The following is a 14,761-nucleotide window of genomic DNA, read 5'->3' on the forward strand; positions in this document are numbered from 1 at the left end:
CGCCCTTTTCTCTGTAACTGCTGAGAGCCTCGTCACTTTAGTCTTAAAATATTTGTATTAACCCACTGTACATGATCCTGGTGTTTTTATTTAGCTATTTTGTCCGTAAATCAATTCATATTCCTATAACCGTGAGCCTCGATGAGCTTCATTTGACTGGAACATTATGGTCGACGTCACACTCCCTTGGTCTACTTCTTTAGACAGTTTGTGGTCGTGATTTGCTTCGTCACAACTGTCGATTAACCAACTAATACTGACGTTCCTATGGGTTACAACACATCAGGTTAATATATGTTTGTTTTGTTTTATATTTTGCAGGTGGAACAGTCTAAAGTCCTGGTAAAAGAAGGTGGAGTCCAGCTGCTGCTCACTATTGTCGGATACTCCGGGCTTCGGCGATGCAGTCGATAACAGCAACTGGTAAACTCAAATCAATCAATTTCAGTATAATTCTTATTTAAAGGGCTCATATTACACTATTTTCTGATGTTATAATGTCGTTTCCTCCACATGTTTAACACACAAACCTTCAACTCCACACACCTTCACTAGAATTATTTGGATAATTTCAGCCCCAGAATTGCAAATCTCCACTGAACTAAAGGTAAAATGAAGCTGTTAACTTGAAAATTATGGCTTCATGACATCACAAGGTGGAACAAAACATTTTGAGCTTTCGAGATGTAAACAGACTAATAATAAAGTGTTACTCAAACATGTGTGAATGAAATAAAACACAACTCCAGGTCTGTTTTTGAGGAGGTAACAACATTCTAACACAGTGTAAAGCTCACAAGAGTCAATTCTTTGTAATATCGGACCTTTAAACAACCTACTCTCTCTTCAGCTGGCAGCCGGTCATCGATTATATTGATAATAAATTCGAGGATTACCTGAACGCAGAGTCCCGGGTCAACAGGAGACAGATGCCTGATAACAGAGTCCAATGCTGCCTGTACTTCATCGCTCCCTCTGGACATGGGTATGTTCTCACACATGTACTCACACTTTTCTGTCCAGAAATGGTCTCTTTAAAGGTGCATTCTGTAACTTTTTTGGTTAATATACATCGAGTGAACGAATTCTAACACTGCGAGGTCAGACGGTTTCCACAAAGTGAAACCGTCTGATGAATCGGGCTACGCTGTCCCTGCTAAATAAAACAAAAACCCCAAAAAACTACAGCTTCATGACATCACAAAGTGGAACAGAGCATTTTGAGCTTTAGAGATGTAAACAGACAAATAATAATAATTACTCAAACATGTGTGAGTGAAAAAAAACAACTCGAGGTTTGTTTTTGATGAGGTAACGACAGTATAACATGGCTTAAAGCTCAAAAGAGTAAATTTTGTGTAATATAGGGCCATTAATTATCAATGAACCATTATATATTTAATTTTTTTACACTAGAGCAGTCTTTATTTTGAGCAAACCGTATGAAAGTAAAATCCATCTGTGGCTATGCACCATTTATTTTATTACTTATGAAATTTATATCCATTATGTTATTTTCCTCATTTTTCTGTGAACCACAAAGTAGAACAATTGTAGCAGCCCTATAAATTACAGCGCCCGGAATATAACATAAAGTCCCATAAACCATAAGAGCGTTTAAAAGCTGTTTCTGGATTTGAGAGGCTCAGATTTACTGTGTGGTCTGAAGTCTCCAGATGTGCGCGCTAAGGTCAGCCAAGCCATGAAAAATCTCCCCCACCAACACCGACCGAGTGTCCCCTGTCTCCTCTGAGCATCTGCACGATCAAACCGCCGCTTCTGCCGCTTCAAATCAACTTTAGTACTGAGATAAGATTAGATTAGTGGGTTAATTTGTGATTGAGGTTTTTAAAAAAGTAGGATTCAGTTCGCAGTGCACTTTGTAAACAACTCCAGCAGTGTTAAAATCTGAGAGAACCAAATCCTTCTGACCGATTTACGCACAAGGAAAATATTTATCTGACAGTTTAAACATTAAGTTAACAAAATAGAGGCGTTGCTTTTTATTATTTATCTTTATGTGTCTAATTATAACCATTGTGTAATTTAGACAAGTGTTAACATGATGGTTGATATGTAACCGTGAAGGAATTACAACCACAAAGTCCAATTACAAACAACACAAAAATTTACAAAAATACTAAGACTGTTATCGAAATCTGAAATACAGGGTGTCCCAAAAAATTCACAGGCTTATAATTTTGGCAGTTCCTTTTGAAATAATGTCAAATTTTCACAGAATGTACAGAAACACATTAAGATTTTATATTTAATGTTTTATTTTTGTTCTGTTTCCACTTTGAGCCGTTCACTCCCAAAGAGAAGTGATTTTGCATCCTGGAATCTGCTCGCACACACTCACCCAAGACTGTGCGGCATGTCTTCAATGCAAAATATGGAACAAACTTCACCAAATGGCAAACAAATTTGGACTTGGTACCAAAAATTTAAAGAGCAAGGATCTTATGCAGGGCTTAAGGATTACATATGTGTGCGAGCAGATTCTAAGATGCAAAATTCTGTTTTCCGGTTGAGCCATTCACTGCCAATGAGAACAGAAATAAAACATCAAATATAAAATCTTGATCTATTTCTATACATTCTGTGACAATTTGAGGTTATTTTCAACACAAAATGCCAAAATGATTGACCTGCGAAATGAGCTAATAAAATTTTTTTGGGACACCCTGTATAATGATGTTAACTAGTTTAACATGTATATGACATATGCACTTTAAACCAGTGGTGCCCAACCTTTTTTCTTGTAAAGAGCGGTAATACACAAAGTTTTTTCAGGGGCCAGTGGAGGTGGGCAGGACCAGAAATAACTTCTCAAAATGCTTATACCTCTTAACCATAGTTTGTAAAAATGGTCTTAATATCCATGTGAGCTGTTTAGGTTAATTTGTAGTATATTTAGGTAAATTTGCACTAGGGCTGTCGCAATAACTGCAAAAATGAATCACTGGGGCACTAAGAGGTCCAAGGCAGTGGATGTTGGGCCAACGCGACCAACGTGACCCGACCCAGAGTCCTGCATGGGTCCATTTTTAGAAACCCGCACCCGCCCGGACCTGTTAACATTCCACCTGTTACCACCCGTGATAACCCAGGACTAACCCAGGACTAACCCAGGACTAACCTAAGACTAAGGTGCGCCCGCGTAGACCGTCAGGTGACCGTAGGCGAAAGGACCTGCGCAGAGCTCCACGCCGCTTGGAGTTAAGTGCGGCCGTCGCTCGATAGCGCTTTGCGGACACCTGCTCTGCGTACTTGTGCTAGGGGCTCTCTCTCTCTTAAGTCTGCGAGTACCCGACCTGGTGCAGGACTCTGACCTGCGCTGCCACAGTGAGAGCTGGAGAGATGCAGTGGCACTTGTTCCAAAGCCAAATGTTACTTCTCCCACACTACACACACTATATCCACTAGGCATGGGCATGATTAGTCGATTAATCGATAATTGATCATTAAGAATTTCATCGATTACGTTCATTTTAATCGACAAACCGAATGTAGGTTGCTGTGTGTAGCGTAGGGTGACCAAACAGGTGTGTACATGTGTCTCTCTGCACTCAGAAGGAACGAGACACAAACATTCGGTCAGTCTGCAGCGTACCGAAGCACAAATACGTATTTAACGATGACTTGTACAAGAAATTCCACTCTTTCCGTTGCGTTCGGGACAAGTGTGAGTCCATGTGCACAGTGTACAAAGCAGCACATATGTTTCGGTGTCCAGTGGAAAAAAGTTTTGCCAGGTGAGAGTTGCTCAATGTCGATGACGAGTCTCCACCTCCCTCCCCCCGTACGGTGTCCTGGTTTTGACAAACGCAAATATGGTCACACTGACCTGTATTCCACTGAATCATGTCTTTTAATCTGACAGAAATTGACCGCATCAGCGACACAAGAGCTGTATTTTTATCTTCGCTGAGTTTATGCAAATTAGCGATGCGGTTTTAAGTTTCGTTTCTGTGAGAGTTGCGCAAAACTGAATTAAACACATTAAAATGTCAAACGGATTGATGTGGCTCTAGACTCGTTACGGTTTATATGTTGTAAAGTTGAATTTATTTATGCAGATTAGTAGTGCAGATAGTAATAATAATGATGATCATTTTAATATAAAAACGCTAATGATTAATCGATAATCGATTGTTAATTCTTCCGACGATCAATTAAGAAAATTTCATCAAATGCCCATCCCTAATATCCACACGACAACCAAGCTACATGTGCATCTGCAACAACAAGCTCATCATCGGAGACAGTTTTCAGAGCAGCTGGAAATATTATAACTCCGGGGGATGGGGGGCGGAGGAGGGGGTGTGATATCATCATATACCGCGCTGTTGAGCCGCTATACCGCACCACAGGAGAAATTCCCTAACCGTGACAGCCCTATATTGCATCATGTTTTAAAATAAATATAAATATGTAAATGTGATGGTAGACTAAAATAAGTTTTACTGCTTTTTTATATGACAGTAATAATAATTTTCTCAGTGGTTGGTTACCTCTGCTTAGAGGTACTGTGAGTGGGCTGTAGACAAGTAAATATCTCATCATCGCTCTCTGTCTCTCCTCTCTCTCCTCTTGTCTCCTCTCTCCCCTCTTGTCCCCTCACTCTCCTCTCTCTCTTCTGTCTCTCCTCTCTCCCCTCTTGTCCCCTCACTCTCTTCTCTCTCCTCTCGTCCCTCTCTTTCCTCTGTGCATCCGCAGACTCAAACCTCTCGACATTGAGTTCATGAAGAGGCTCCACGAGAAGGTGAACATCATCCCCCTGATCGCCAAAGCGGACACCATGACCCCAGAGGAGTGTCAGCAGTTCAAGAGACAGGTGAGCTCCTTTTTTGTCCCTCTGTCCCCTTTGTATGTCAACAGTTCAAGAGACAGGTGAGCTCCTCGTGTGCCGTTTTTGTTTGCCCTTTAACCACTCAAATGCTCAAATGTGTCTCTTTTAACACATGTTTTACGTCTGTCTGCTCCAGCCTGTAACTCCTGCACCTCTGCTCCTCTGCACCTCACACTAACTTTTTACGGCTCCATCTGTGAGTCTGGCTTCAGCTTCCTCGGTTTCAGCAGCATATTTGTACGTTCGGAACAGGATTTTCAAGCTCCTTTCAAATTGGTTAAGCTCACTGATCTGACAGATGGAGATGAGTAATTCTAAACCTTTCTTTATGAAGTTCTGCCCGTCATAGTGTTCGACGTACAACCTGAAATACCTCTAGACTTCAAAACTACATCTTAAATTTTATGTGACAGGTGTTCGTGTTTTCCTAATTGTTACTTGGTGTGATCGGAATGAAAAACATCACCCAAAACACATTAGGTTATGTGTTAAATCGGTATTTTCAGTGTTAAAATCATAATTACTGTGTTGCTTAAACAGGCGTTGGCCTTTGTTTACATTATGGTTGCTGGGTAATAGTTATGGAATTAGCTCTGCCTACTTTATGTCACAACTGCTTATGTCCAACAAGTATGTCAAGTCATTAACTTCACCAAAATGCTCAACGTCGGGAAAACTAGGTCAACTCTAATGCAAACTTTTTATTATGTTATCCACGTTTTAATTGTTTTTTTGGGTAGTCTTACATGTCATACGCACTTTAAACTGAAGTTAATCAGTGTTTTATCAGGCTCTTTTTTCAGACTAAGAGTTTGTTTTCATACCTGACGATTTCGACTGCTCCCTGTGGTCTTCCTCAGAGTCACGTGATGTTGCTGTACAGAAAACTCAGGCAATTACTCGTCCACCTAAAAAACAAAACCGAACCGGAGCATAAATGTAATGTCATATACTGTATTTACCGGACTATTAGACGTGCTCTTAAGCCTCTAACCCCATCAAAAATGACTGCGCACCACAATCCAGAGCGCCCCATACATGAATCCACTCAGGTGTCCCAGCACGACTTCAGTAAACTACAAAGTCGCACCACCGGCAGCGCACGCAAACACACACAGAGCAGACAGGACCGCACAGCGAAACACATCCACAGACACACTCATCACTCCACGCCGACGAGGAACGGAACGGAGGAACGAAGTAACATAAACAGATCAGAAAAATTTTCTTTGAGCTTCACCAAAAGTATAATTTACAATGAAATGTGTAATGTAACTGTAGATGAAGTGGCAAACTGCAGAGGACTCAACTTTTCTGTGAATATTTGTCCAGTGAAACTTTAAAATCTGGAATTTTCCTTTGTCAAAAATGCTTCGTGCCTAATCATTTTTAAATGACTGAACAATGAACAAATAATGTAAAACACACTTGTAAACGTTTTCAAATGTTTTCAAACCAGGCTCTGGCCTCACTCACGTGTGTCTGTATCAGAGTGGTTTTCATTTTGTCAAATTTCCCTTGATTTTTCATATTTTATTATAATTAATCCCAGTTTTCCTGTTGAAATCACATTATGTTCCACTTCACTTTTGCCTCCAGATGCCTCCATTCCAGAATTTTGAAAGTTTTTTTTTAACATTTTTTGAAGGGTCTATAGCTATGTTGTCTTAGTTTTTACAACAACAACTAATTGACAACTTGAAAGGCGCACTATGTAACTTTTTTGTGGAGGGTCCATCACAAATGTCATTGCTCAGCTTGAAATGTTCCACAGTATGACCTTAAACTAGTCAGGCTGGTGCCACCTAGTGCCTCCGCTCAATTTCATTTCTCTCCAGCGACTAGGTCAAGAATCAGAATACAGTAGATGGTTCGCAAAAACCCCAGAAGTGCAAGTTTGGGCACCAGCCAATCAGCGAAGAGGCAGATATTCTGTATTGGCAACGATTCCCGAGATCGAGGATTTAAAGCCGGAATAAAGAGAATGTTTGGTGAATTTTATCATGAGGAGAGACGTTATTGTCCTTTTTCCTACAGGATTTGGGAACGAATCCTAATGTCGAGCGAAGGATTCCTAATATCAAGCGTACAAATCCTAATGTCGAGCATACGAATCTTAATGTCAAGCGTAAGAATCCTAATACCGTGAGGTCAGACGGTTTCTACGAAGTGAACCCGGCTCATGAATCAAGCTGACATTAAACAGCTCTGCCTTACATTTATTCAATTACAAGTGGTTTTTTAGCTCAAAAACACCTCGAAAAACAGACATTCTGACTGTGAGCTGGGTCGCCTCTCCACAGATCTGACCTGTAACTTGGCCTGGTTTGGTCTCCTTGAAAATAAAAAGGTTTAATGTCAGACAAACCAATCAAATGTCCACAGAGAAAAGCATTAGATGGACCTTCCACCAGAAAAGTTACTCAACACCTCTTCCCTCCTTCAGTGAACTTTAGTCTCATGTATATTTCAGTCACACAGTCTGTGAAAACACAAACAGGAAGTGAGTGTCATATTTTACACGCGTGATGAGCTCTTCTTTTCACCTCACTGCCGTTGCAACACTTCCCCTCATCACTGGTTCACTGTAGAATTGTATTGATGCTTTGTGAACACGTGTATAAGTCCAGTGCTTATTGACCTGTTTCTGTTGTAAATATTGGCGTTTTGGTCCGGTATTCTCTTGTTGTATTGATTAATCTGTCTCCTCTTTTTTTGTGTTTTTGTTATTTTCAACCCATTTCTGCAGATCATGAGAGAAATTCAAGAGCACAAAATCAAAATCTACGAGTTCCCCGAGACGGACGACGAGGAGGAGATGAAATTCGTCAGAAAAATAAAGGTGCGTAAGACAAATACAAAAATGCAAAAATATAGGTAAAGGTGCACTACGTGATTTTTTTTTTGGTGGGTTTTTGGGAGTAGAATACATGCCTGTCTCCATGGAGATGTAATTGCTCGGGCTGGAATGTTCCACAGTGCGACATTAAACATCTTTCTTAAATTGAGTTGATTATGTGTGATTTTATTGCTCATTTTTCCACAGATTTGACCAGTAGTTTGGCCTTGTGGTGCCAACTGCATTTCTCCATGGAGATACAGTTACAATAATTACAATAATTGTAATTCTATCCAGTGGATGCACCAAAAATTTACACAATGCACCTTTAAAATTGCAATAAATGTTTTTAGGCTTTTAAAGGGCCCATATTACTCTATTTTCTGATCTATGTTAGACTTAGAGAAACTTTATTGATTCGCAAGTGAAATTCTTTGGACACAGAAGCTCACACGTCACAATATAATATAATAACAAAGAGAGAAAATATAAATTGTAATAATACATTCTAAATGAGGCTATGTTTATATGACGACGGTCTGAACAGAAGACACAAAAGTGGCGTCGCGTCTTCACTTTTTATTCTGCTTTTAGACGAGTGTTTTCAGGAGGAAATCTGCGTGCATACAGCGACGCAAAAGAGTGTGGAATTCGATTGGGTATACATGTCAGGTAAACGTGTACATGACCTGAGCAGATCTGACTAGAGTTTTGCGTCTTGGGCAGTGTAGACAGAAACGCTACAGCAGAGCGTATTCAACTTTTACATTCTGGAGGGTGGTTTCAGATCTTTGCATTTTTAAGCCCCAAAAACACCGTCACCGTCTAAACGAAAGGCACTTCTGATAAAATATTTAGCTGTTTTTACCCCTAAGTAGTAAAAAAAGTAGTAAATAGTGTGTTATAATGTTGTTTCCTCATCACAAACAGACCTGGAGTTGTGTTTTGTTTCATTCCCACATGTTTAACACACAAACCCCGCATATTTTGGCTGAGTTCTTCCCTCAAACTTAAAACACGCTGTTCCACCTCGTGATGTCATGTAGTAATACAGGAAGTGCTCCACTGTGTTTTTAAACTCCATACATCTTTACTAGAATCATCAAAAGGTAAAAGGAGTTGTTAACTTGAAAACTGCAGCTTCACATGACATCACAAGGTGGAACAGAGCATTTTGAATTTGGAGTTGTAAACAGACTAATAATAATGAAGATGCCTCCATTCCCGAATTTAGAAAGTTTTAGTTTACATTTTTAAAGGGTCCGTATCTATGTTGTCTTTTTTACAATCAACTAATTGACAACTTGAAAGGCGCACTGTTAACTTTTTTGTGGAGGTTCTGTCATCTGTTTGTTTCTATGGAGATGTCATTGCTCTGTCTGGAATGTTCCACAGTATAGCATTAACCAGCTCCACCTTACATTTGTTTAATTACAGGAGGTTTTATAGCTCAAAAACACCTAGAAAAACAGGCAATTTGACTGTGAACGGGGCACAAGCGCATCACAAGGTGGAACGGAGCATTTTGAGGTTTGGAGATGTAAACAGACTAATAATGAACTAATAAAATGTTACTCAGACGTGTGACTGAAACAAAACACAACTCCAGGTCTGTTTTTGATGAGGAAACAACATTATAACGCTGCTAAAAGCTCAAATGAGTCAGTTTTGCATAACATGGGACCTTTTAAAATGCATCGGAACATGACACAGCCCCATAATTCATTCCTGGGCAGGTTTTATCACTTTTGTTATCCTACAGATCTTACGGTGTGGTTGGAAAAATGACACTAGTAAAAAGGATCTGGTGCATCGTTAATAGATTTTCCCTGTGGATATTTCCCATTACAATACCGTGTAATTAAGAATGCAGGCTCCCGCGCCCATCAGAAAGTGACATCATCTAGGGCTGCTTCATTATGGGAAAAGTTAATAATAGTGGGATCTGAAAAAAACATTTATAGACTGACAGATTTTAACCTGGAGAGGAAGAAAATACTTTTAATTCGCCTGCTTGCCCTGATGAAAACCACATCAAGGTCGAAACGCGTTGGTATGTCTCTGACTCCTATATTACACAAAATTAACTCTTGTGAACTTTAAACCATGTTATAATGTCATTTTGTTTTATTCACACTTTGAGTAATTCTGGATTATTAGTCTGTAAGAATATAACAATATCCAAATCTCAGTACGATATTTTCACTATATGCATCTCAGGGTACGATATTTATTGCGATATTTTGTGGAAGGCAACAAAATTGTGAATGTATTATGCTGCTTTTTCCTCTTAAAACACCTTGACAAGACTTAATCCAAAGAACTAAGACTTAAAAGTGTTTAGAACTGTTATTACCTCCGCCAAGGAGGTTATGTTTTTGCCGGCGTTTGTCTGTTTGTTTGTTTGTTTGTTTGTCTGTTAGCAACATAACTCAAAAAGTTATGGACCGATTTTGATGAAATTTTCAGGATTTGTTGGAAACTGATTTCATTTTGGGGGTGATCCGGAAGAAATCCTGGATTCTGGATCACTTTGAAATTTTAGTTAACATTTTGGTAAATGGGGCCAAAAATTTTGTTTCTCAAAATCTCAGTTAATTATTGACCAAACCCCATGAAATTTGACTCAGGGATGGACAATGGGATCCTCTTTCATATTCCAAAGGCTGATCCGGATCTGATCCAGAAGACTGATTTTATCGCAATTTATATAAAAAATGGGGGTAGTCCTTGGCGGAGGTCTGCGCTCTCTGAGTGCTTTTCTAGTTTCTTCATGTAGTCTTCACTGAAATGGAGCAAAGGATCATGGTCTATGTAGTTCACTAGCTATTGCTGCACCATAACTCTTAATTTAAGCAAAGAGACTTGTAATTCGATATATTGTGATGGTCCACGATATTATTGTGAGAACTTTGACGATACGATGTCATAATATTTTCATTATTGTTACATCCCTACCTGGCGATATATCGATACAGCAGTCCCCGGTATTGATACTGTATCATCGCATTAAACAGTATATATTGATATTTCGATATTTTTGCACACCCCTAGTCATTACTCTGTCTGGAATGTTCCACAGTATGACATTAAAACTCTAACTTATATTTATTCAATTACAGGTGGTTTTATAGATCAAAAATCCCCAGAAAAAAAGCATTTTCACTATGAGTGCGGTCGCCTAGCCTGATTCATCAGCCGGTTTCACTTCGTAGAAACTATCTGACCTCGCAGTGTTGGAATTAGTTCGTTTGGCGGTAGGCGGGTACTTTTTTTATTTAACCAATCACTGTTATTTGGTCGTGATGTATGTAGTGCACCGCTAACTGGTATATTGAGCTTTTCCCAAATCCTGTAGGAAGAAGGACAATAACGTCTTTCCCCTTGATAAACTTCACCAAACATTCTCTTTGTTCCGGCTTTAAATCCTCGATCTCGGGAAACGTTGCCAACACAGAATGTATGTCTCTTCGCTGATTGGCTGGTGCCCGAACTAGCACTTGCGGGGTTTTTGCGAACCTTCTACTGTATTCTGATTCCTGACCTAGTCGCTGGAGAGAAATGAAATAGAGCGGAGGCACTGGGTGGCACCAGCCTGGCTACCGGTCGCCATGAAGATAGAAAAGTTTATTACGATACTGTGAAACATTCCAGACAAAGCAATAACATCTCCACTGAGAAAAGCATCTGACGGACCCTCCACGAGCAAAGTTACACACTGCAACTTATAAATTAGACTTTCACTATTCATTTTAACTTCTTTCATATCAAACCGTGCCGGCCTGACCCTGTCCCCTGGCCTGTTTCCATACTGTATTATATCTGTTACTTCACAGACACTGGCCTGGGCTATATTTACACCGGAGCTATGCAACAGTTGTCCCCCTCCTCTCTCCACAGGATCGCTTGCCTCTGGCCGTCGTCGGGAGCAACACCATCATCGAGGTCAACGGGAAGCGGGTGCGCGGACGGCAGTATCCCTGGGGCGTGGCCGAAGGTGAGGGGTCAAAGGTCCTCAAACGCCGATCAATAAATAGGCCGGGATCGTGTGACAAAACGATATTATAGATTCACTATTGTTGACGCTGAAATTGAGCTGGACGGGTCGGAATTCTGTGGTGGAATTTCCGGGTTAAAGGTTCAGTATTACGGAAAATTGACTCCTTAGCCGTGTTATAATCTGCATACATCAACAAGAACTTAACTGGCCTATCCACATGACACAAAAAACTGTCAAAAGTTACATTATTTTTTCACAATATCCTCAAAAAGTGAAGCCATTATTCTTCTCTAAAGTGTAATTGTGGTCAGCTGAAAGGACAACTTTTGTGGATCACAGGTTTGGATATTTCTTCTATTCACAAAATACTTTTAAATCTCCCATAGAGTTATATACATATATCCCCCTGTACTACATCTGAGATCATGTTGTTGAAATAGTAGTAGCAGGTAGTAGTAGTAGTAGTTGTTCTAGCAGTTGTTGTTGTTGTTGTTGTTTTTCTAGCAGTGGTAGTAGTAGTAGTACTGTAGTTGTAGTAGTAGTTGTTCTAGCAGTTGTTGTTGTTTTTGTTGTTTTTCTGGCAGTGCTAGTAGTAGTAGTAGTAGTACTGTAGTTGTAGTAGTAGTTGATCTAACAGTTGTTGTTGTTGAAGTTGTTGTTGTTGTTCTAGCAGTAGTAGTAGTAGTAGTGGTAATAGTGGTAGTAGTAGAAGTTGTAGTTCTAGCAGTTTTTACAGTAGTAGTAACAGTAATAGTTGTAGTAGTAGTAGTTGTTTTCTTGTTGTGGTAGTGGTAGTAGTAGTAGTAGTAGTAGTAGTAGTAGTTGTTGTTCTAGAAGTTGTAGTAGTTGTAGTTGTTGTTCTAACAGTTGTTGAAGTAGTAGTAATATTAGTAGTAGTTTATCTAGTAATTGTTGTAATAGTAGTAGTAGTTGTTCTAGCAATTGCAGTAGTAGTTAAAGTAGTAGTAGTAGTAGTAGTTGTAGTTGTTGTAGTAATAGTAGTTGTTGTAGTTGTTACAGTTGTTGAAGTAATAGTACTTGTTCTAGCAGTTGTAGTAGTTGTTTTGGCAGCTGTTGTAGTAGTAGCAGTTGATTTAGCAGTAGTAGTAGTAGTAGTTGTTTTTCTAGCAGTTGCAGTAGTAGTAGTAGTTGTTCTAGCAGTTGTTGTTATTCTTGTAGTAGTAGTAGTTGTTGTTGTTCTTGTAGTAGTAGTTGTTGTTGTTCTTGTAGTAGTAGTAGAAGTTGTTGTTCTAGCAGTTGTAGTAGTTGTAGTTGTTGTTCTAACAGTTGTTGAAGTAGTAGTTGTAGTTGTTCTAGCATTAGTAGTTGTAGTAGTACTAGTATAGTAGTAGTTCTTCTCACAGTTGTTGAAGTAGTAGTTTTTCTAGTAATTGTTGTAGTAGTAGTAGTAGTTGTTCTAGCAGTTGTTGTAGTAATAGTAGTAGTAGTAGTAGCAATAGTAGTTTTTCTAGCAACTGCAGTAGTAGTTGTAGTAGTTGTAGTTGTTGTAGTAATAGTACAGTTGTAGTAGTTGTTTTGGCAGTTGTTGTAGTAATAGTAGTAGTTGATCTAGCAGTAGTAGTAGTAGTTGTAGTAGTAGTTGTTGTTGTTGTTCTAGCAGTTGTAGTAGTAGTAACAGTTGTAGTTTTAGCAGTTTTTGTTGTAGTAGTTCTAGCATTTGTCAAAGTAGTAGTAGTAGTAGTAGTTCTAGCAGTAGTTGTAGCAGTTGTTGTCGCAGCTGTTGTAGTAGTAGCCATAGTAGTTGAAGTAATCTATTAGCACTCCTTGCAGTACTAGTTGTCAAACATATGTCACTTTTGAATACTTCATGTGAGTTGTGTTACATGAACTGATCTAAACCAACATTACAATCCGCCTTAAAGTAATTGTAAGTATATTTATTCTACTCTAAAGGCGTAATTGTTGTCAGCTGAGAGGAGATTTCATTTGTGAATCATGATATTTCCTTCAAAAATAGTACAAAATCATAACTGCGTTCCATCTGAGATCATGACGTCACATCTTTCTACACAGTACTCCTCTGTGTACTGTAGTTTGCGTTCACTTTTAAAACACAAACGCACAATATTTCCGCTTTTATTGAGTTATGGAGTCGACGTCATGTGGCGGATCGTGTACAAAGCCGTAATGGGAGACATGTGCTTCAGTTTTCCCCGTATCCACATGTGATCGCTCGTATTGATTGGAGCTGTTGCATCACGATCGCGTTGATGAAGTTGTTTTGGTGGGAGAACTAGAGATAAATCACCCCAAAAACATACTTTCATCCTAAAATTAGATTAGCAGATTATTTTTTCAGACCGAAGTTTGTTTTTATGATCTGTATAATTTGAGTAAACTGTCAGAAGACCAAGTGAACCTCATTAAACTATACTTATATTTTTGTGTGTAGAACTGGCTGTAGTAGCAGTAGTTGTTGTCAGTGATTGTAGTACTAGGAGTTGTTGTAACAGGTGGTAAAAGTAGCTGTAGTACTTGTAGTACTTGTAGTAGTGCATTTGTGGTTGCAGTATTAGTAATAGTAGGCAAACCTAGGTCCCTTGAATGGTTCTTCAGTTAAAATATTATATTACAGTCTAACTTAATTTAAAGTTTAAGTAATATAAAGTGTACACAGCAAAAACTACCACTACTACTACTACAACTACACCACTACTACTACTACAACTACACCACTACTACTACTACAACTACACTACTACTACTACTACTACAACTACACTACACTTCTACTGCTACAACTATACCACTTCTACTACTACAACTACACCACCACTACTACTACTACACCACTACTACTACTACAACTACACCACTACTACTACTAAAACTACACCACTACTACTACTACTACAACTACTACCACTTCTACTGCTACAACTATACCACTTCTACTACTACAACTACACCACCACTACTACAACTACACCACTACTACTACAACTACACCACTACTACTACAACTACACCACTACTACTACTACTACAACTACTACCACTTCTACTGCTACAACTACACCACTACTACTACTACTACTACTACTAC

At 39.2% G+C, this 14,761-nt stretch overlaps 1 protein-coding gene across 1 annotated transcript in view; it reads left to right on the plus strand.

Moving 5' to 3' along the window:
- septin7 (septin-7) overlaps positions 1 to 14,761 on the plus strand; it is a gene marked incomplete at its 5' end in the record, with an annotated part of 91,830 nt that overhangs the window by 64,054 nt on the left and 13,015 nt on the right. The window contains 6 exon segments of the mRNA XM_020925974.2: positions 322 to 381; positions 383 to 423; positions 851 to 985; positions 4,723 to 4,840; positions 7,605 to 7,697; positions 11,595 to 11,691. Coding sequence (XP_020781633.2) covers positions 322 to 381; positions 383 to 423; positions 851 to 985; positions 4,723 to 4,840; positions 7,605 to 7,697; positions 11,595 to 11,691 — 544 coding nt within the window.

The sequence above is a fragment of the Boleophthalmus pectinirostris genome, unplaced genomic scaffold, assembly GCF_026225935.1.
Source record: "Boleophthalmus pectinirostris isolate CB_2022bp ecotype Guang Dong unplaced genomic scaffold, ASM2622593v1 HiC_scaffold_21, whole genome shotgun sequence".
NCBI lineage: Eukaryota > Metazoa > Chordata > Actinopteri > Gobiiformes > Gobiidae > Boleophthalmus > Boleophthalmus pectinirostris.